General features: G+C 37.8%; 2 protein-coding genes across 7 annotated transcripts in view; one reads left to right on the top strand and one right to left on the bottom strand.

The window, feature by feature from the left end:
* Positions 1-10,004: 10,004 nt before the first annotated feature.
* Positions 10,005-20,854, bottom strand: ARMT1 (acidic residue methyltransferase 1). Of its 5 annotated transcripts, none has more exons than XM_011362692.2 (6): positions 20,569-20,666; positions 18,800-18,820; positions 18,147-18,252; positions 17,477-17,742; positions 13,310-13,475; positions 10,005-11,920 (listed from the first exon to the last, which is right to left on the bottom strand). In XM_011362692.2, the coding sequence occupies exons 1-6, from the start codon at positions 20,607-20,609 to the stop codon at positions 11,153-11,155; spliced, it is 1,368 nt and encodes a 455-aa protein (XP_011360994.1). In that variant the 5' UTR covers positions 20,610-20,666; the 3' UTR covers positions 10,005-11,152. The 5 variants fall into 5 exon arrangements, with proteins under 5 accessions (XP_011360994.1, XP_011360995.1, XP_011361000.1 ...); XM_011362693.2 differs by having other exon boundaries at positions 17,477-17,721; positions 20,569-20,660; XM_011362698.2 differs by lacking the exons at positions 18,800-18,820; positions 20,569-20,666 and adding an exon at positions 20,704-20,854 and having other exon boundaries at positions 17,477-17,721.
* A 132-nt stretch (positions 20,855-20,986) lies between these two features.
* The window catches only part of RMND1 (required for meiotic nuclear division 1 homolog), a 37,448-nt gene continuing 35,164 nt past the window's right edge, over positions 20,987-23,270 (top strand). For both annotated transcript variants that reach the window (XR_896014.2, XM_011362691.2), the window contains exon 1: positions 20,987-21,132. The gene's annotated coding sequence lies outside the window, so the exon portion shown is untranslated. The remainder of the gene's footprint in view (positions 21,133-23,270) is intronic.

Genomic DNA, 23,270 nt, shown 5'->3' with positions numbered 1-23,270 from the left:
TAAGCCACTGAGATTTGGGTGTTTATCTGTTACAACAGCTAGCATAACTTTGAACTATACAATGTATCATTTTTAAAACAAAGAAAATAAAACAAAAAGATTTGATTTTAATGAATTTTGGTGGAGAATGTTAGAAATTCATAAAAGGATATGTATTATGAATTCATTTTCATTTTCATTTTTAAAAGTAAAAAATAAAATATTTGAGGGGAATTTTTTTCTTACTGAGTCAGATCTGTACTTCTGGCACCTCAACTCCACCCCCACACTGTGGGGCCAGAACAGCTTCTGTCTGTGGGGGAGACTAAGACTCTTCATTCATCGAATAAGAAGCTTTTGAGTATACAGTTTTCCACAGAGAAAACTCTTCCTTTTTTTGTTTCCTGTGTAACACGTCACTCCCGTGAAATTTTACAGGGAAGCAAATACATAAAACAGATCATCTTGGCATTGCTCTGGTTGAAGCGGAGGTTGGAAACGTGGCTCCAGCCCCAAATTGTTGCTGGCACCCATGGAAAACACCTTAACAAAATCTCAGGGGCTCTTAGGAATACTGTTTCAAAGCCGTAATCTACACTATTAATTCAATCATGTAGGTACTGTCATATCAAACATTCTTAGTTTCCCTTATTTAAATCGTCAACCTATATAACTCTTGGTAATAAATTTCATTTTCCTTTAAAATGTTTTTTACATTTATCTTTCTTCCATTTTTTTCTCTACCATCAGTCTATTCAAGACCCTATGACATGACCCCTTTGCCTCAGTTTCTCCCTACTCTCCCAATTCATTCTGTGTACATTCTCTGAAGAGTCATTCTCAATCCAGCAACACAAGTGACCTCTGTGAAATATAAATCTGAGAGGTCACACTAGCTTGAAACCCTCCAATGGCTGCCCATGATACACTGAATAAAAACTCAAAATCCTTTCGATGGCTCCCAAGACCCTACATGACCCAGCCTCATCTCCACTCTCCCCAGTGTTCTGTCTACACCCCCTTGTTTTTCCTCAAACACGGCCGGCACACACCAACCCGAGGGCCCTTTACACATGTGTTTCCCTATGCCTGGACCGCTCCCTTCCCAGAGGGCTATGTGGCTCCCTCAATATTTCATTCAGGTCTGCAATTAAATCTGACTTGCTCAAGTGGCTTTCTCTGACCACTTGGTCTGAAATAGCCTTTCCTCCCTCTGCCCTCCTACCCAGAATACATCACTGCCTGGCATGAAGTCATTCATAGACTAGTTTGTTTCCTCTCACTGGACTGTAAGCTCCTGCAGGATGGGATTTTTATTTTGTTCATTACTATATTCACAGCACCAAAAACAGTACCTAGTAAGTATATATTTGTTGCTCAGTAAATAACTGTATAAATGAATAAGTTAATGAATTCTACAGAGAATTTTCAGAACCTGTTTATTACTCTTTCCAGGTCAAAAACATTCAGGCCCCAACATAGCTCCTTTTTACAGCCTTACTTCCTGTCTCAGAGTCTCTTGAAATACAGATACACATAGCAACAAGGATGAATCTATGCTAAGTGAAAGAAACCAGTCTCAAAAGTTTGTATTATATGATTACATTTCTATGACATTCTCAAAAGAACAAAACTATAAGGAAAAAGAACAGATCTGTGGTGCCAGGAGTTATGAGTACGGGTAGAGGTGGCTATAAATGAATAGCACAAAAACATTTTGGCGGGGGGAAAGGCGGGGGGTGACAGAAGTGTTTTAATTATGATGGTGGTTACACAAATCTATACACACGTTGAAATTTGTAGAACTGTATCCCCAAAGAAAAAACTCGTTTATTATAATTTAAAAATTAAAATTAAAAATAAACAGGTAAAAAAAAAATTAGTTCCTATGGCCCCTAAAATCCAGAAAAATTGAGTTTCTACTGTTCCTCATACCTATGCTGACTCTTCTGCCCACCCCATCCTTCTCCAATGACCTCTCCTGTGACCACTCCTATTTTAACCCCTGCTTTCTATTTTATTTATTATTATTATTTATGCCTACAGCACCTGGTCTTCCTAGGTGGTCTCCCATCCAAGTATTACTAACCAGGCTCGACCCTGCTTAGCTTCCAAGATCAGACATCACGCTTGTTCAGGGTGGCATGGCCGTAGACCATAGACCATGGCTCCACTGGGACACGAACCCAGGACCTTCTGTGTGTAAAGCAGACGTGGTAACTACTACACTATGGAACCACATCCAGCCTGTTTTCTAAAAGTCTCTCTCTCTACTAGACTCTCCACATTGGAAGTCTTTTACAAACAAAACTACTAGATCGATCTTTCTAAAACACGACTTTTACCACTTCCTCCCTCAGAAACTTTCAATGGCTCCCTGTTGCCAACAGCAATGATTTCCAAGCCTTCTTCCTTTTAAAGCCAATGAATCTTTGCTCTGCTGGAGTCTTTTTCAGGAGGCCAGTATGCAGAACAAGCCACTTTGGAGTCTGTCCTGGTTCACCTAGTTGACAAGGAATTGGGTACTAGAGTCCCACTAAAGTGCTTCCCTGTGACCCCCACCTTACACACCACCCCAAACCTCCAAAGTACCTTCACAGAACCTTCAAGAGCTCAAAGAAGCACCTGTTGAGAACCGGTGGCCAACAGGACAAAGCCTAACTTTTCAGAGTGATATTTCTGATCTCTGAGACATGTTTGTCCTCAAGAATTTATGGGACCATAGAGAGGGCAGAGGACTTGGAAGCTCTGCCCTTATTAGCCCAATTCAGCCACTTAGTAGCTATGTGGACCTTGTCGAACCTCCATTGCCCCACAGATCAAGTTAAGATAATAACAACCTATCTCACAGTGCTCTTGTGATGACATGACATAGTATGCGAATTCTTCCGTAAAGTATAAAGTGCTTTGCAAAATATGTGATGGAGTATTATTATAGGAGGCAATGTAGATGGTGGCAAAAACTATGGGTTTGGGCCCTTTTGACCTTGTACAAACACAGCTTCTGCTACTTGCTACCACTGGTAAGTTTCTTATTCTCTTATTCTTATTCTCTAAGAGTGTTATCTCATGTAAAATGGAGAAATATAGCATCACATCCAGACATGAAAACCTCTGGAGGGAGAAGAGGGATATTTCCTTCCAAAAGCCTCTTTTTAAAAAGCAATCATTGGAAAAAAGAGTGGTACCAATATGGGGAAGGATGGTGGCTGTGCCAGGAAAAAGGACAAATGACTTTTGTAGTCTTTCGAGAGTGTCCACTTCAGTTTCTACCCTCGGAGTCCTGTTGCTAAGTCAAGCACCTCAATATAATATTTCTCCATCTCATGAAGAATTTCTGTCTAATGTGTCTGCAGTCTACCATGTGGAATATTTCCAATCAGTTCTTTTAACTGAAAACTTGGATCCTTCGGTTCTTACTGACCAACATATTTAATTATATCCTCATGATTTGTCTTACAGAAACATTTTAAAATTTCCAAAAATGGTTAAGCTTGCCAAAGCACTTTGTCATGTTTAGAAGGTACCTGCCCTGTGTGGAGATGGGAGTCATCATTTTATAGACAGGAATCACAAAAGAAATTAGCCAATCTCTCAATGGCTTAAACAGAGATCAGTGGAAAGAAAAAGCAGAGTTTTCCATGAAGAAAAAAAATGACATAAACAAAATATGAAGAAGCAGAATTTTCCACGAAGGGAAAATGCCAACTTTCGTGCAAGGAGAGTAAACAGAATTGCCCTGTCTTGGTGCGTGGCAAAAAAACATAGACAACTGGATCACAAAATCATAGGTAGAGCTAAAAAATGAGCTTACTACTTGTGTATTAAGGACATTAAGTAGCAGAATAATTGAGCACCTAGCTAAAAATCACAGAATTAGTTAGCAACAGAGCTGGGACTGGAATTCAGATTCCTTGCCCAAGTTACTAACTCTGAACAAGAACCCACCTCCACAATGGACGGGAGCCGATGGGTCTTCTCTAAGATCACCGTTATTGGGGTTTCAGCAGTTCAAATCACATTCCATTCAGGAACTGGTGAGAAAGGAAATAGGAATATAGAATTAAGGTGCACTTTTACAAATTAATACAATATTGTGCCTCATTTAAACGACTTATCAGTAATGCTATCAAAGATCAGGCAAGAATTGGAGTCATTCACATAAACAGATTTTTGAGTTTCACCAAGATAGCAAAACAATTTTTATATCATCCCTTGGGTTGGAAGAATGAGCCAGTTCATTCTCATCGAATCACTTCCATCTGTTCTCAGGAATAATTTTCCTTCAAAATAACTACCCACTGGGTTTCAGTTGTTTGGTGGCCTGAAATACAAGAGGCATCCTTTTTGTTACTGGATATGCTGATGTTCAGCCCAATATACTAACGTTTTTAGAGAAGACTTCCTTTCTCATGTGTTCAGCCTACTGTAAAATTCCATAAATTCATATGTGCCCAACAATACAAAATGCAGTGATACAGAAAAACAATCTATTCCCACCCACCTCTGTTCTAAATCATTGCTTTAAAACAAAAAATTAACATCTCGCTGGGGTTTTTTTCTTCCACTGAGACATCAACATATTATTAACTCATAATATGGGTTATCCACATAATTTGATGGCTCAAATTTCTGCTGATATTTACTCATTTTTAAAAAGAATTTAATTACATGATTACAAATTATGCTAACGACATAGTAACTTCAAATAAAAGCCATAACTGAAGATTTGGAATCCAGCAGACAGAGTTTAAATTTTGGCTCTGTCATTGACTAGTTGAGTGGCCTTGTGTTTGTTGAAATCACTGAGACTCGGTGCTCTTTTAGGCTTGATGGAATTAAAAAAAAAATGCTCCCAGAATTTTTATGAGGACATCACGCCACATTATGAGTAAAGCACCTAACACTGTGCATGAAACATAGTGCTCCATAAGTGGTACCTATTATGATTATAACGCATCTATCTCGGTAGTCACTGATCATCAATTATTATCGTCAAAATTGAAAATATATGTGAAAGAAATTTTTGTTGAATTTTATTTTATTTCTTGCTTTATATTTTTAACAGCTTTTTCTGATTTCTGACTTTTAGGATCTTTAAAATATTTTAAGAGAAGAGTTCTAAATAGGAAAAACATTCCAAGTACCTTTTAATCTTTTTATTTTTTTTAAAAAGAAAACCTCCTAATGATAAGGTTAAGGATGATTCAATCCATGTGCACATGTGAAATCCTTTATTTGTTTTAAAGACCCTTGGAAGGTACCTAGCTGGACAACATAGGACTGGTAATAAGTGAAGTTTGAGGTGGAAAGTGAAAATACAGTTATAATGTGTCTCCTCTTTGCCACTAAATAAACAAACCCAACGTGCCTTTCACCAATTTTGTCAAAAGAAGGAAAATTGAAGGTAAAGGAGAAAATTAAGAGCAGGTGTTCTTAACCTGCTTCTGTCCCATGAACTCCTCCAAACAAAGTGTCTAGATTTTTGACATTATGAAACAGTATTTCAAGATAGCTAAAAATAACTGTAACATATTATGAAAATATCTGATTTCCACAGATGACAAAGGTACAGATACTGCTAATATGCTGAGGTTTATGGCCCATATTCAAAATTGAAGGAAATACTAAATTTCATTTAGATATTAATGAAAATAAAGATGACATTTCCCACCCAAATTCACAGACCACCTGGATTCTATCTGCTGAATGCCTTTGACACCAGCAGAAGAACTGCTGTGTTGGAGACATACTAAGCCCAATCTTCTTAAATGTAAGACAGAACTGGAATATTAGTTCCTTTAAATTCTTTCGATCATGGTAAAAATTAAACTGCTGAATTAAAATTTGCAAAATAAGGAAACAAATATAGTATTGCTTCTTTCCTTCAAGCAAAGGTTAAGTGAATGGAAAGCAATTATATTTTCTTACAAAGTCTTTCCTAGTGTGACTTTTCTACATTGTTAACAAAATTCTATTTCTTTCTTCCACTTTTTCCGAATTTTATTTTCATATATATGTATTTTGATATACTTCTATGATAAACCACTGTAATATTGTCGTATTATACATATACAGAAAATTACAGCCAACAAAGGGATGAGGACACAATTTTTTCCTCTTTGACCTGTTTTACCACACCAGAATCCTAGCTCCAGTGTAATGATTTTAAAGTTGAAACCACAGGAATGTGTGTAGTCAACAATGAAAATTATACTCTGCCAGTTTTTCCTGCTGAAATCTCTGTACTAAATAGTGCAGAAGAAAAATCCAGCCACTTTATTATGCTAAAGATCTCCCCCTTGTGCCTAAACTTTGTATTGAACTCAAGCAGGATTGAAAGTCATCAGCATGGTCTATGTATGGTATACAATTTTTTTTTTTTTTAAGTTAGGAGAAAAGCAACTTCCCGCCTCATATAAAGCAATTACTTGATATTGAGAGTTTGGGGCTATAAGTCTAATACAAACACTATTCTAGGAGGATGCAGAATAATTGGGTGACTTCAAGTAATTCACAGTAACTGAAGACTTGCAAATCTTAATAGGTATTAAGTTGCCTGAAGATGTTCGTTTCAGCTTCTTTAATAATAGCAAATATTTTGAACCCTCTACATAGCAAAAGAAAATAAGACCTAGCTATATGATGAAATGTTTGTAGCCATTAAAAACCATTTTTGAAAAAATGTTAACAAATGGGAAATTGATCACAACATGATATTGAAGGAACAAAACAGTATTCAAAGATGCATATATTTATGGAAAACTGACAATTATATATTTAATTCATTCAATAAGTACTAATTGATCTAATTGACCAGGCTGTCTTAGCAGACCCATTTTATCCTCAGACTTCAATTTAAATAGCATCACCTCAAAGGTTTAAAATTTATTTCAAATGTTGGCATTGAGCACCTACTCTGTGCTCAGCATGGTGTGTGAGGCGAAACACATGAAGACACAGTCAGTGGCTGCCCCAGGAAATGTATGAGCAACAGGAATCAATGCTTTTGAAGTGTCTTTGTAGGGACTAATTTTTCTCGTCTATTTTCTAAAAGGTCTGAAAATGGGGTGAATATTAAATAAACTGAAAGGGGAAGCTTGACCCACCAAAGAACAGCAAGAAGGCAGAACATGTGTGGTGGTCTCTACTGGGAAGGCTGAGTAGATCTACTGATGATGCTCCACATGCAACAGTAACCACCCTGCCCGTAATTTTAAAAGGGGAAGGATTGGGTTTACGGGGTTTATGGAATATTCAGGTGGCCACTAGGGGATGCCAGAATGCTGATATCTTTCAGCATGACTCCAGTTTCCCTAGGGAAATCTAAATTTGAGATTGAATGTAGTTCACGTTGACCAGAAATAACTTCTCCTTTTCCAGTAAAATTGTAAAGAATGTGACTTAGGTCACATGGTTAAAGAAGACAAGGAATTTATGAGTCCCAGATCATTATTGAGTTCCATGTCACACTGCTATGCAAGAAAAAAAATTTTAAACCCTACTTCCATCCCTCCAGCAGAAACTAATTAGTAAACTAGAAAAAAATTACAAAAGGAAAATGACAAAACCAACCAACCAGATAAAAACTTCAGAAGTTGGAAACATACTTGAGAATTTTTTAAAAATCTTTTAAATGGTATGATCCTGCTTGTATCTTAGGATAAAAATATAACTATACGTGTAGAAAAATTTAGAAATATATGTATCAAAATCTTAACAGGGGTGTTTGCAGGTGGTAGGATCATGTTTTTGTTTTCCCCCATTTTTTCCCTCTGCTTTATTCATTTCCTATAATTTCAAGATGTCACTTATTGCTTACTGTGTCAGACAGGACAGTAGCACTTTATCTAGATAATAAGACAAGAAAGTGTGGAAGTGTTCAGTATCCTTGACCCTCACCCCCAGTCCAGCAAAAAAGAGAGAAGATTGGTAGAGGGAGAAGAACCGGAACAAGGTTCAGTGGGATTTGGGCCAGATAGCTATTAGGAAAATGGGTGAGAGAGAATTTTAATAAGTCTAACTTGATGTTTTCAATCCACTCTGGGGTTTTCATAAAATGTAAGTAAAGGGTGTGAACTATGTTGACATTGGTAATACTTTTATAGAAACATGACCTTGAAGATGAACAACATGGGTTCTGGCTTTTAAAAGGTTCAAAAGCATTACTGTATTTTGACACGAAATACTGCAATTTTTTTTTTTAAAGGCTGAATCCCAACAAATATTATCCATCTGTTTGTTCAATCAAAAAGTAGCATAAACCTATGGAGTATAAACCACCATCTTCCACCTATTTACCTGCCCTTCATCCACATTTCCATCATAATACGCCTAAGGTATTGGGTCTATGTCTTGATAAAAATGTATTACATGAAATTTATGAGCTGCTTTATCTGGGAGTTACTTCGTACTTAACATATATCAGCAGTTGAAAAAACTGCAGATGCTATTTTGGAGAAGTTACCGAGATCACTCAGCTCTTCAGTGGAAAGCCTACCCCCAGCGGACCCCAGAGCCTCAGCTTCCCTGCCATGCTTCTCTGCACCTATGCCAAAGGCACAAAGGCCAACTTGGCTGGGGTGGAAACAAGTAGGGGAAAGAGCTGCACGCAGAGCTCTGTCTATTGGGTGTCTCGGTCCCTCTTTGTTGGCTCTTAAGGGATGTTAAGAAGCAGTTCAAAAGCCAATGTTTTGCAACAAAAGAAAAAAAAAGAGAAAGAAGACCATCCAAATCTAAAACTTTTGCGCAGCAAATGATACCATCCAGAAAGTGAAAAGACGACCTACAGAATGGGAGAAAATACTTGCAAATATTATCTGAGGAGGCTTGTATGTAGAATACATAAAAACTCTTACAACTCAATAATAGATAACCTAATTTGAAATGGGCAAAGGAATTAGACCCATCTCCAAAAAAAGATGTACAAACAGCCAATAAGCACATGAAAATATGCTCAACACCATTCCTCCCTAGGGAACCGCAAATCCAAACAGCAATGAAACCACTTCGCACCCAGGCGCACGGCTGTAATCAAAACCATGGGCGATGCCAAGGAGAACAGCGTGTGGGGAAACTGGAGCCTTCATACAGTGTTGGTGGGAATGTAAAACAGCACAAACACTTTGGAGAAGTTTGGCAGTTCCTCAAAACATTAAATCCAGCTGCCATGTGATCCAGCACTTTCACTCCTCAGTATATTCCCAAGAGCTGAAAGCATACACGAAATTTATACATGAAGGCTCGCAGCATTATTCGTAAGTCAAAAAGTGAAACAGTCCAAATGCCCATCCACTGATGAATATGTACCTCCATACCTAGACAACGGAGTATGATTCAGCAATAAAAAGAAATAAAGTACTGATGCATACAGCATCTGATGACCCTTGAAAGGAAGCTAGTCACAAAAGACCAACTATTTTGTGATTCTATTTATATATGAAATGTCCAAATAAGCAAAAGCAGAGACAGAAAGTAGTTTCCTGGCTGCCAAATGCTGAGAGGGGAACGGGGAACGGCTGTTAATGGTAAACGATTCTTTTCGGGGTGATATAAATGTTCTGAAATTAGATTTGGTAATGGCTTCCCAATCCTGTGAATATACTAAAATACCGTACACTTTAGATGATGAATTGTAGGTGGATCAAATCTCAGAAAAGTTAACTGGTAAAGCTACAGGTGGGCCCTCCCTCTGCTAAGCATTTTTTTAAAATGTCCCCCTGATAGCCCCTCACACAGTGCCACCTTTCTTGCTCGTTCTAGTTTGCTTTTCGCTCTTTTTTTTGTAGGAAGGTGAACTACTCCCTCATACATCCTAATTTCATTTTCTTAAAATATGGTAAAAATGGGAAAAATCTAGTGCTTTGGAAAATGTAATATATTACACTTGAGCTCACACTGTGGCTAGAAAGTCAACACAAATATACAACCGTGTTTTAACTTATGTGAAGCATCTACAAATAATTTGAATATGCTCAGTACTTAAGTAACTTAAATGTTTAAATCAGGAACACGTGCAGATCAAGTAAATTTAAAATGTGCAGCTTTATATAAACATTACACTAAAATGTTTTTTAAACATTAAACAAAGGCATACATTATAACTTTAAGTAACATAATTTAAGAACTGTTTTGGCGACAGCTATAATACACATTATGAGTTTCTTCATTATATACACCTCATTTTAAATCTTCTTTTAACTTTCCCCCATTGGAAAATAAAACCAATGTGACTTTCAATACAATTCATTTTATTTTTCTAGTGCAAGAAAACATTTCCAGGTTTATTTCCAATTTCAGTTTCAAAACAAACTGACCTGAAATGTAGTTTATATTATCTGGCAATCATTAATAAATGTGTAAGAATGTAGAAAATGAATCAATTCATTGGTAGTACTCCAAATTCGATGCACAAGAACCTTTCGTAAAGCATTTTAAAACTGCAGAGCGATCCAAAAATCTGTTCATTTAAAACACTTGTTAAAATATATTAATATTTTAGTTAACTATAGATATCATAAATAGAATGTTAAAGATATTATATCTTCCTTCAAATACAATTTCTTTCATTCTGATTTTGTTTCCCACCATCCATTCCACAGGTCAATCAAAATGCAAATGCATGCAAATAAAACAAGCCATGAAGTAAAATTTAAGAACAAAATTTAGAATTAACTTATTGAGGTAAGTTTTACTTTCACGCTTTCAAACATCACAGTTGTAAGAAATGCCTCTCTTTACAAAGCATATTTAAGATACACCTTTTCAGAGCCCTTATTTCTAAGGCCCAAAATCAAGTTTAATAAAATTCCATGCTTCCTAGATTAAATAGCATGCAGCATAATATTAAAAGTTAACTTACTTATATTTTGCTTTCTGCCTAGTTGTAAGTTCATAAAAATCACTTGAAATTATGCATTTAACTTGAAATAAGTTACTAAGATTCCAACATATATGTAAATATCTGTGACTAGTTTAATCCATCTATCCCTGAACCAAAGTAGGGAGTCGAGATGTTCAAAGGAAAAGCATCCTGAGTATGTGTAATAGCACCGAGAAGCCAAGCTTCCCAGAGCTAACACAGAGCAGTCGAGTGACTAAATTCATACTGCTGTTCTGAAGATGAAAACTGCCCGTCAGATCTTTCTACACAACTTAGAGCTCTTGAACCAGGTCAAAGCGGACCATCAAACTGAAAGACACCATATTTCCCAGTAGTCAGCCAGCTGGGATCGGAAGCTGTGAGCTGCTCACCTTGTCCAGGCTGCAGACCAACCTGAATCTCAGCTTTTAATGTTCGTATGCTGCAGAGAGGGGCAGGATGAAAGCCGTTCAGAGCCTGACGGAATGGAATGGTAAACTCCCATTTTCTGTCGCCTGTCAACTTCCTATAATTCAAATCACCCTTGAATAAAATTAAATGTGCTTTCTGTAGTTCAGCATATAAGTCAGGAGCAACCTGAGACATTGCACAGAATTCATGAGGGAGTGTCCAAAAAATATGATCATGGTAAACCCATCTGCCCATTTTAATATAGTTTTCCCAGTCAACCCCACACTTGGACAAGTGCTTATGATTAGAATGTTTTACTTGTTCAATTAGCCAGTTAAAATCATGTATAGTGGTATCAGAAACAAACCATGGAATAGTTTTTCCATAAAAATGAACCTCAGTAGCCAGCTTAGAAGACAACAAGAAGTCAGCTAATATAAAATCTGTAACAAGTTCAAAACCAGAATTATCCAGAACGATATCCACTCTACTAACAGTGCCTTTTCCTCTTGTTTTCTTGCGATTGCTAAGCAATGACCAAAGATGTTCCATGTCATTCACTAAAATGAAAGGTTTGAACTGTTCCAAGGAATTTATTATATTGGTCTTCTGAGAACTGGTATTCCCACTTGACAGAGATAGATCGCACTTATTTCCCCACAATGAAATCTGAAAAAGAAAAGGTACAAGACATTTACCCTTCTTTTGAATTACCAACAAAAACTATTACATGGGAGGGATTGCTAACAGTATTCATAAAATTGATTTCTACAAAACTCTTAATATAACATGTCCATTAAACAACACTTTGCCTAGTAATGCAAAGATGATGTTTACATGATGCTGTATAAAAAGGTAAAATATGAAGTTTTTTACCTTTTACTCTTACACTATTAATTTGGTCGAGTTGTCACTCACCTGAGTCATTTGAAAAACAGACCCCCCCACCAACCTCTACTCTGGGGCCTCTTCAGTCTGTTTTCAGAAGTAATCCTTGAAATACGTCACTTGATATTAAGCCGCTGATCTAAACTCTCTAACAGCTTCCCATCTCATTTTGGGAATCAAACCCAAGTCCTTATCTTCGACGACCAGGCCTGCTGTGGCCGTTCCAGCCCCTCTTACCCGTCCTCATTTCCTACAGAATCCCCGTACAGTTTTTCACACTCTTGGCAGGCTCCCAACTCAGGCCTCGCAAGAAACCTCCACCCCAGACATGCACGTGACCCGCTCCTTCACCTGCTTCAGGTCTGTTCCCAAGTCACTAGTCCTTCCCTGGCAGCCCACTTAACACACAGCCCCTCCCCACTCCACCAACATTCCTAGTTCCCCTTCCCTGCTTTATTTCTCTTCACAACACTTTCTAACAATTCTTTCTGGAACTATTTCTAACTTTTCCTGGGAAGTGAGGGCTGAAGATACTGCTGTGTAAAACTATACATTTTCAAATAGTTCCGAATCTAGTTATATAAATTTAAGAATGTTTTGAATGAAAATGGAAAACTAAAATTAGTACTATATAGATGGAAGAATGTAGTAGAACCATATTAAATAGGCCAATGCCCACCCAAGTCTCCACCTGCTGTGTTCCAGACTCAATACTCAAATGAATGAATCTAGTTTAACTCTCACACCAAATTACGAGATATACAATATCATCTTCATTTAACAGATGAGGAAACTAAAGCTCAGAGCAATTAAATAACTTGTCTCATGTACAACCACAAATAAGCAACAAAACCAGCATTCAAGCCCAAGTCAGGCTGGGCCGACCAAATGACTGTGAAGTATTCTCTCAAGGATAACAGAAGCTATGAAGCCACTAAAATCTGGGCCACTAAAATCACGTCCAGGTGGAGTAGAAGAGATTTCAAAACCATTTTCAGAAATTAAGTGGATTTTCATCTCCTGAATAACACTATTACTAAAATGATTTTTAAAAACTGGTCAATTATAACTAAAAAAGACTGTATATATACACGCTTTGTTGTTAAATGTGTGCCAATTTTTTTAAACTGTTTAAGTAAACAAATACACTTCAGAGATTATCACATTTACCTGAAGAAGTTTAAAAAACTCATTTTTCAGATTATTTTCATCTAGATCTTCAATAGTTTTCAGCAACTCTTGTAGGTGAGTACCTAGAGCAATGATAGATTCCTGTGACTCAAAGAAGTTTTGTTCTTTTGATTCTTTAAATACATCAAAATCATCGATGGGTGGACTAAAGTAGGAGAAAAACATAAGTGAAACGTTTATGTAACTCCGAAATATCTGGGTAATTACAATTCCTTAATGAAAAAGAATAGTAGTACTCGGTTTCAAAAATTACTGGTAATAGACGCTGGATATAACACAGATCAAGTTACACAAAATAATAATCAAAGTACACAAAATAAATCAAATTACACAAAATAAGTCCCCCAAACTCATTTTAATTAGCTGTCAAAGTCTCTAATCAAATATTTTACTGGAAGTACTAAATAATTTGTGACTATGGCCATAACTATTTATCCAGTAAGGTTTCCAGGACAAAGAAGAAAAAAGAAACAAAATTTCAAGACAACTGCTTTAGTAATCACAAATCAAGCCAAACACAGAGTATTATGGGAAACCAATGACTACTTGAGATAAATCAGATAATACTAATGTAAATTTTATTATAATGATGAATTTTGATCATTTATGTGTAGATTTTTTTTGGCAACCTTTATTCCCAAGGTGACTCTGACCCACAGCTATGTACGTGTCATGGATACATCTTCATGCTGCCCAAGATCTCAAACAACATCAATACTGGCCTAAGGAAACTATAACTAAGAAGATATATGCTGACATAATAACCTTTACAGATTCAAATGTAAAAGACATTCAGATTATCTGATCTTCTAAATTAGCTACTTTTTTTACATGGGTCATCCACCTTAGAGTAAAAACGATATGATGGAGTCAATAGGATTGATTTAAAAAACAAAACCAAAAACATACCATAATTTATACATCCAAAGGATTGCTGCCTCCTTCCAACCAGTCACCTTGAGAGCTACACCCTTATCCCAAGGATGCTGCCATTGCTCAAAGCACTTTTGGAATTCCTCTTATGGAATTGTCTTCAGAACCTATGGCACATTGTTAGATGTCTTGTCAGTGATAGCATATCTTCATCCTTCGGAGTTAATTTCTTTTTGGAAACAGCCAAAAGTCACTCAGAGCAATTTCATTAGAATGAGGTATGTCAATCAAATGGACTAAAACACTTTTGATCAAAAATGAGGAGTGACTAAAAAATAATGAGACTAATATTCTTTCTGAGGCTTGTAAACTGGCTCTGAAAGAAGTTACAAAGAATTAAAAGGTGTTTTTAGCAATGGCAGCATTGCTGAAATTAATCAGTCTCTCACAGAGACTTAAAAGGATAAAAAGTTTTTGGTAGCAGAGGTTCAAGTGTAGGGGTCAGCACACTAAAGCTTGCAGACCCAACTGGCCCACCCGTGTTTTGTATGACCTGCAAGCTAAGAACGGTTTCTACATTTTTTAATGGTTAAAAACAATCAAAAGGATATTTCGTGACATATAAAATTAAAACTTAAGTATCCATAAATGAAGTGTTCTTGGAATACCACCAGATTGATTCATTTACGTGCCATCCAGGGCTGCTTTTGCACTGCTGTGACAGAGCTGAGTAGCTTTGACAAAGACTTTGTGGCCCCCACAGCCTAAAATATTTACTATCTGGCCCTTTACAGAGTAAGTTTTGTTCTAGTGTTTTATTAACAAATCATTCATTAAAGTCACACTTCATATTAAGAATGAGCCTGTTGTATTTAAGAGGGTAAACTCACACAACTATGTGTGATTTCTGATTTTAAAATGTTTGCTATTTTAGAATCTCTAAAGCTGTATGTATGTGCATATACTACGACCCAGTGGTTCACTCCTAGAAATAAACACACACGTACGTTTACTATACACATGTGTTTGAATGTTTGTGGCAGCTCTCTTCATAATAACCCCAAACTGGAAACCACTCAAATATCCATTAACAATAGAATAGGTAAACAGAGTGTAATATTCTCATAAAATGCAATACTAGACAGCAATAAAAACAATTTACAACTATATGTAAACAGTATGGATGAATCTCATCAACATAATGGTGAAAGAAGCCAGACACAAAACCACATCCCATATAATTTACTTTAAATGAAGTTTAAAATCAGGCAAAACTGATGCAGCCTGTGGTTTTCCTGAAGGGGTGGTGATGGTAGTGACTGGAACGGGACCCACGGGGTGCTTCTGGGGTCCTGGTAAGGGTCTGCTTCTTGATCTGGGCAACTAGGGACACAAGAGTGTTCTAGTAAAGATTGCTGAACACTTAATATCTGTGCACTGTTATGTACATATATTATACTTCAATAAAGTCAACATAATCATGTTTTAAAGCTTGTGTGTGTGTTGAGATCCTACGAAAAGCTTTTTAAAAAATCCTTCTTTGGTCACTGTAAAGCTGTCCCTGACCCAGAACAGGAATTCCACCTACAAGAACTCTGACAAATTCTGAAAACTATTCAGTGCTAGTTCTGCTGTAGGATGGTTCTTTTTGATACTGACCTAAAACCTGAGTTCTGGTACAATATAATACAAATCCTCAGACCTTCGAATATCTGCCACAAAGGTTACCTGTAGAGATTTCTACATCTACGGCTGAATAATAGTCTCCATCCTGAGACTTAGAGCTCCCAAGTTTTGCCTCTATCCCTTTTAATAAGCTATTCCTGGACCAGTGGTGATCAACCTAAGCTGTGCAGAACCTTCCCTGCAGTCTACCCAGGCCCCACCACAAATTAAATCATCAGTATTTGTTTCAAAATCCGCATGCTAACAACGAAAAAAACCTCCCCAACTGGGTTATAAATGTGTAGCCAGGTTTGTGAACTTCTGCCCTAGGTTTTTTTATTCTGTGAACCTGATCTACCTCTAAAATCAAACTCAGAAACAACATTCTTTTACCTTTCTAACTTCCAAACTCCACCAAACCTTTCCAGGGTGCTACCTGGTCTTTCAACAATTGGGCAGCTTTGGCTAATACTGCATATGTGTTCCAAAATTATGAAACCATCACCCAGAATTTCAGGTTAACATTAGCTCCTGACAGATATCCAAATCAACCACTTAGAAAAAGGTAGTCTGATGCGGGCTCTAATCTACTTTACACAGACCAAGCTCAAATACTGTAAAATGGAAACCAGTACCTACACTTCTCCGAGTTGCAAAGTAACTGGAACATAGCTGGTATTCAACATGTGACAGCTCCTAGTATTAGCAGTAGTCTTTTGCTTGGGTGCCTTCTGTGTGGCAGGCAGTGTGCTAGATTTTAAATACATACTGTATTTTGCTTTTAGAGCAGAAGTCCTAAAACATACTTATTCTGCAAAACAACAAACTGTGACTTTAAATAATTTATAAAGATTAAGACAGAAAAAGCTCATGAATAGACTCAAATTTATGCATGTTTCCCAATTTTGTTTTACTATTAGTGTTGGTTTGATTGCTTTAAATTATCCTATGCTACATTTAGGAACAGAAACCAAAGGATTCCTCTTATTCAACAAACCTGTATTATTGTAATCTGTAAGCTAAAAAATGATCCGCATTACATTTTCTTCTGCTCTATAAATGAGAATTTTAGAAAAAATTAGTGTAAACTAGCTTATAAAAATTATTTAGAACATGTGTTTACCTTTGAGTCTTTTTCTAATCTGGCCATTAAAATACTGAGCTAAAGATTAAGATAGTGCATCAACCAATGCAGTGATTCACTATTTTGTTGATTTACTCCAAATTAATTGATACGTTATGTATTTAAAACAAAATATATGCTTACTTTGTCCTATGTTGATTTTTATGTAATTATTTCACGTTAACATTTTTTTTTTTGCCCAATAAGTACAATCTGTTTTACTCTAGAAGAAAAGTGAGTCTTTTTAAGAATTTTAAATTAGTTTCCATTTCAGATATGCAACCTTATGTCTATTCCAGGAAAGTGGATTATAACTGCCAAGAATCTATTATAGCAATAACATTTGCAACAATGTCCAAGACTGCTATTAATATCTGCTGAACTAAATGCAGGGTTTCACTGGTTTTTATTTTTAATCTTACCATTTTATAACTTTGAAAAAAGCATAAATTATCTAAACATTTATCTGACAGTTATACACCTACCTCTGGATAACTGCTTCATGAATTCTACGATACATGTAGCATTCCACAAACAACCACGGCGAGTAGAACCACCTTGGTTTCCCATCGCTTTCACTGACGAGACTCTGCTGATGTTCTAGGTACTGATTCCATATGTCAGTATCTGCAAACTTCTCAACCAAGGGGATAATTGGCTTATCTGTTTGCAATTCATTCCGTAATTTAGAAAGAAGAGAAATAGCTTTCTTTTCAGCTTCCATACCTTTCTGCAGAAATATAGAAGAAATCTTTATATACAAAAATACATGAAAAATCTACATATAATTAATTTGTACATATAGTTTATACATACATATATATATATATATATATATATATATAAATAACTCTTCTAGGGTAGCACATTTTTATGTACCTAAACTTAAGAAAGAAAAAATTACTATATTTCAAAACTACATTTTGTCTTCATAAACTATTATAAACATTTAAATTTAGAATTCTTAATTGAAAACCAAAGCACGCAGAGGTCTCATATCAACATTATCCTGCCTTAACTATTTTTTTTTTTCCAAGTTTCATCTTATTAACCAAAGTCCTTTCATTATCTCTAGGTGAAATGACCATTATCACAGAGGAAAAACAGCTTCTGTTAAAGTTAACAAAAAAAATTAAAGTTCAGCACATTTCTTACCTCTCCATGTTTCTCAAAAAATTCACTTTTATGTCGATGTAATGTATCAATAGCCTTGGTTAAGATTTGTGGTATTCGGTCTTTAATTGTAAGATAAGCAAATGATCTAGAAAAGTAACATACACAGTATATTACTTAGTTAACATTAATACTAGAAGATGGGTCGTCTTTCGATTTCCGGATCACCTTATTTAAATTAAAATTTCTTTTTATACAACCATTATAAGAAAAACCAGCATTGTCTAGCTACTATACTAAGACATAGGAAAATCTGAAAATTTCTCTGATAAGTCATGGATACTAAGTAGTCTTTTGTGCCTCAATTCCAGATTGTCCCCTGAAGTCTGTTTAATCATTCTTCTTTCCCATTCCATTCCTTTTACTTATCAGAAACTAGTTTAACAATGTGATAGGTCAGAAAAAGAAATTTCCCTAGAAATCAAACAGGCTCTACTTCCAGGTTAATTACTAAGTGACTTCACTACTTAGAAAGATGAATGAGGCCGTGGATGTAAAACTGCCTGGAAGACTCACTCTAATGTACTAGTTAAAAACATAAAGAATAAAAGATACTTATGGTCCTGCTTCTTTCTTTTCTCTTAGCCAATTTTAATTCTTTTCAAAGGCTTTCTTATCCTGCTGCCTTTTCTTACCCGCATGACTCCTTCCACCTTCTGTCCCTAAACAAAATTAAGGCATGTTACCATCTCGTGCTCCCAACCAAAAAAAGAGAGTTTCTAGAATTGTCAACAAAAGCTGGAGATAAGAAAAACTTGAATATACTTGCATTTAAAAAAATCAAAGCTAGCCTTGATTTTAAACAAGAACCAAAATGTACAAATTATCATTTTATTGGTAGTTTTTTAAGGAAATACAAGATTCAGTTAGAAAAAGACTTTAGTAAGTGGTGAAATTCAGTGCAGTTTTTAAATTGAGAGTGCAGAACCTGGCTGATCATTTATATCTTCAACTCATCAGAGATAAAGTAAAAACAAAGAAAGCTGACACAATAATTTTGAAAATACTTCTTCCCAACCACCTATTATAACTGAGATTGTCACACTTCTAAAAACTCAAATATCTTACTGTATTTTCTTTAAATACTGTATTATACCCTGAGTATTTCTTCAAGAGATTTCTTCAAATGATGGATGTAAAACTACAAAGCTAGAAAATTGCAAAAACACTGATTCTGTGGTGCTTGGAGTAACCTAGTGATTAGGTTTTAATATGTGTAGGAACTACTTTGATCAGAATTTAACTTTTAAAAATCACTACTAAATCCTTGAAGAGAACGAATATTAAATTGACACAATTTTCCAAGGCAGCAGATGCAAAAAGTGACAATCCCTTGAAGATTTTACTTCATTGGAAAGTATGTATTACTTTTTCCAGCTACTAAATTTCCGCCCAGGCCAGGAATAAAGTGAGGCTAGAGGAGCCAGCCGTCCGTTCAAACTTTAAGGACACATTTCCTGTTTTTGCGCAGCCCAGTGCCTGCTAGAATTCTGGATCACTGGTTAGCACTCTGGCCTCAATCTGCTCCCAGTAAGGTCATTTCCTTCTAAGTGTTCTTGTGTTTTGCAATATTTTGGAGAAAGGACATATCTCAAATACAAATTTGGCCATTCGATATATACAAATGCACTTTTTTTTACGGTGTTCTACAGCTTTATCTAGAATATGTAACATGACGCCCAAACAGCAAATGGCTACATGCATTTTTTAAATAGCGGGACTATGAATTAATATGACCAACAGTAGAAACACATTTCTAGATAGATCTGAGACTCCTAACTTTTACCGAGAATTTTAATCCCCCAAAAGCGCGTTTACTAAAACATTAAAGCCATGCTTTGCAACGCCCTGAAAGGGTGTACAGGCCTCTGCGGGGCAGAAGAGGCATAAACTCTCAAGGCAATCATGCGGGAGTTAAAAAAAAAAAAAAAAAAAAAAAAATCACTTTAAAGACAAGTTAACCGCCCAACACAAATTAATATAAGCCTATTAAAACGCCTGAAAAATCACTGAAGAGACGTGGGATAACTGGAGACTATCAGCTGGGATTCGAAGTCCAGTCGTGTAGAGTCAGGAAGAGGCCACGAATCACCGCAAGGAAGGTTCTGCAAGGCCGATCCGAGTCTGGAGCCGGGCGAGCGGCCGCAGCGAGCGGACTCATGCCCCGGGGCTGGCTCGCCCCCGCCTCCACGCGAGTCAGCGACACAGAGGAAGCGGCCCCTGGAAGCGGTGCCCGACGGCGGGACGGAACTCGCGGTCGGCGGGGAGCGGGCTTCTTCCTGCCCGCCAGCCCGTCGTGGATTCCCTACTGGATACCAACAGCTTCCCGGCGAGGCCCGGCTTTCCACGAAAGTGGGGAGGAAGAAAAGGAGCGGAGGAACCGGGCGAAGAGAGCGACACCAACCCTACGTCCTGGCCGGAGAGAGACGCCGGAGGCTCCGCCATCACCTCCGTGTTCCCCGCGCCAACGCTTGGATCTCACCCGCCGCAGGAAGAGAGGCGGTGCCCGCGCGGAGGAGGAGCTGAGAAACGGACGTACCAGGGTTAAAAAAATGCTTTTGAATGAAGAAACTTTATTTGTTGCCCGTAGAAGAGACAAACAATGCCCGCTCCAGGATACGGAGATCTTCCGGGGACGAAGGCGGGGATAGCGGAGGGCGACGAGAGAAGCGAATAAGGAAGCGGGAGGGAAGCGGAAGCAAGGAGGGACCGGGAGATCCCAGAGACTAAAGAGCGGAAAAGGTCGCGGCGGCCGCGGGTCACGTGGTCGGTGGTCACGTGGTCGGGTAGTCACGTGGCCAGGGCGGCCGGCGCTCAGCCGGGGCCGGAGTTCTGTGCGCCTGCGCCGTGCCGAGCGGTGGGCGGGGCGCCAGTGCAGTAGCGGAGTGGCTGCAGGAAGCGGGATCCTGCAGCGGTGTCTGTCTCTTCCTTGCAGCCAGGCGCGTTCTTGTTCTCTTCCCGCGTAGAGGTTAGTGCACTGCCTTTCCCTAGCAGCTTATATGGTCCTGCACAGCGGTCCCCCGCCTTCGCTCCCAGCCTCCCTGAACGTCTCGCGTCACAGGCTTCACCGATACTGCTATGGCCCCCTGCCTCTGACAGTGATCTTTGGTCGCCTTATCTGGGACTAAAAAGCACCCAGTCCACAAACTTATTGAACTCTTTTTTTGAACCTGTGCATAGCAGTAACTGCAAAGACAAATAACTTTGAGCTTAAGGAATTGGAAGGTGTGTTCCCGAAGATAAGCGCTACTTACCCATTGATTTGCAGCCCAGCTGATAACCGTTTTCTCAGTAGGAAATATACCCAAGAAATGAATAACTGCTTTGTATTTCATTCACAAAATGTGAGTTGACTACCTACTGTGTGCTGGGCACTGTGGTCCCAGGAGAACAGCATGAGCAAAAGATGAAATCTCAGTTCTCAAGAAGATTCCATTCTACAGGGGAGAGAGACAAATCTATCCGTTCCTCTTCTCTTTTTTCCTCTTAACATTGTCACTAATATATATTTTGCTGCTTTACCATGTTTTTTGTCTGTCACTCCAATGTGATGTAAGGTTCAAAAGATAGAGATTGTCGTCTATTTTATTTTCCTGTATTTTCAGCAAGTAGGACATTGTCTACCACATGATAGGAACTCAGTTCATATTTGTTGTGTGAATCAATAAATTAAAAATACAAGGTATGCAAGTGATTTTTAACGCAATGAAGAAGTACAAAGGGAGGAAGACAGAGTGAGTGCTGGTTGTGCATTTAAAACAAAGCGATTGGGGAAGACTTCACTGGGTAGGAGACATTTGAGCAAAGATCTGAAGAAGGCGAAGGAATGAGGCTTACAGATACCTGGGAGAAGAGCAAAAGGGACAGTAAGTGCAAAGATCCAGAGGCCAGAGCAGCTGGAGCAAAATGAGCAAGGGGTAGAGCTGCAGAAGATGTCAGAGTCCTGATAGAGGGCCAGAGAATGCAGGGCCACACAAGCCATTTTAAGGTCTCTGGCCTTGAATATTTCAAGTGAAATATGCCATTGTCATTTTGTACATTGGAAGGATGTGATCCAACTTAAATTTTCAAAGGCTCACTTTGGTTGCTGTGTTGCGAAGAGTCTGTAGGAGGCCATGAATAGAAGCAGGGAGACCAATAGGGTCTATTAGAATAATCTTTGGGGAAGATAGCAACTTGAACCAGAGTGGTAATAGTGTTGCTGATAAGAAATAGCCCGAATAAAGCTAGTGGGATTTGCTGACAGAATGGGTATGGAGATCAAAGTAAAGAGTCAAGGCAGGCTAGGTTTTTGACTTTAGCAAAGATAAGGATGTAATTGCTATTTCATGATTGGGAGAGACTGGGAAGATTTCAGAAGCTGAGTTTTGAGCATGTTACATTTTTATGCAAACGAGTGGTTTAGAGATAAATATTTAATATTCATTGATTGTATATAAGACCATGAGATTGGGTGAGATCACTAAGAGCTGAGAATAGAAAAGTAGCCCAAATACTGAGCCTTTACTCATTTCCATTCTTGAGGGGATGAGAAACCAGCAAAAGAGACCGAAAGGACAACCAATGTGATACGTAAGTGACCATTGTGGTCTCCTGGAAGCCAAGGGCAGAAGATGTTTCCAGGAGGGTGGGGTGATCAGCTGTGTCAGATGTTGCTAAGTCAGGTAAAACAAAGACTGAGAAGTGACCATTGGACTTAGAAATGTAGAGGTCATTCATTGGTGGCCTTGACAAGATGGTTTTTGTAAAGTGGTAGGGATGAAAGTCTGATAGGAGTGTGTTTGAGAAAAATCAGAGGAGTTGGAGATAGTAAATAAAACCTTTAAAGGAAGAGAGCTTAGAGAAAAGATGTAGTGAAGGGAAAATGGAGTCAGGGGAGACTTGTTTTTATAAGATGAGAGAAATTAAAGCATAGTTGTTTGCTAATAAGAATTCATCAATAAAGAGGGAAATATAAATAGCATGGAAGGAGGGCAGTAGAGTTTAATCATTCTTTCTGTAGGCAGGAACGGATGAGATTCAGTATGCAGATGGGGGACCTGGCTCTAAATGGAGCCAGGGGCAATTCATCTCAAATAGCAGAAGGGAAGACAAAGTATACAGGCA

This window comes from Pteropus vampyrus, unplaced genomic scaffold (genome assembly GCF_000151845.1).
Source record: "Pteropus vampyrus isolate Shadow unplaced genomic scaffold, Pvam_2.0 Scaffold78, whole genome shotgun sequence".
Classification (NCBI taxonomy): Eukaryota; Metazoa; Chordata; class Mammalia; order Chiroptera; family Pteropodidae; genus Pteropus; species Pteropus vampyrus.
The sequence above is the reverse complement of the archived record's forward strand: the minus strand, read 5'-3'. Positions and strand labels throughout refer to the sequence as shown.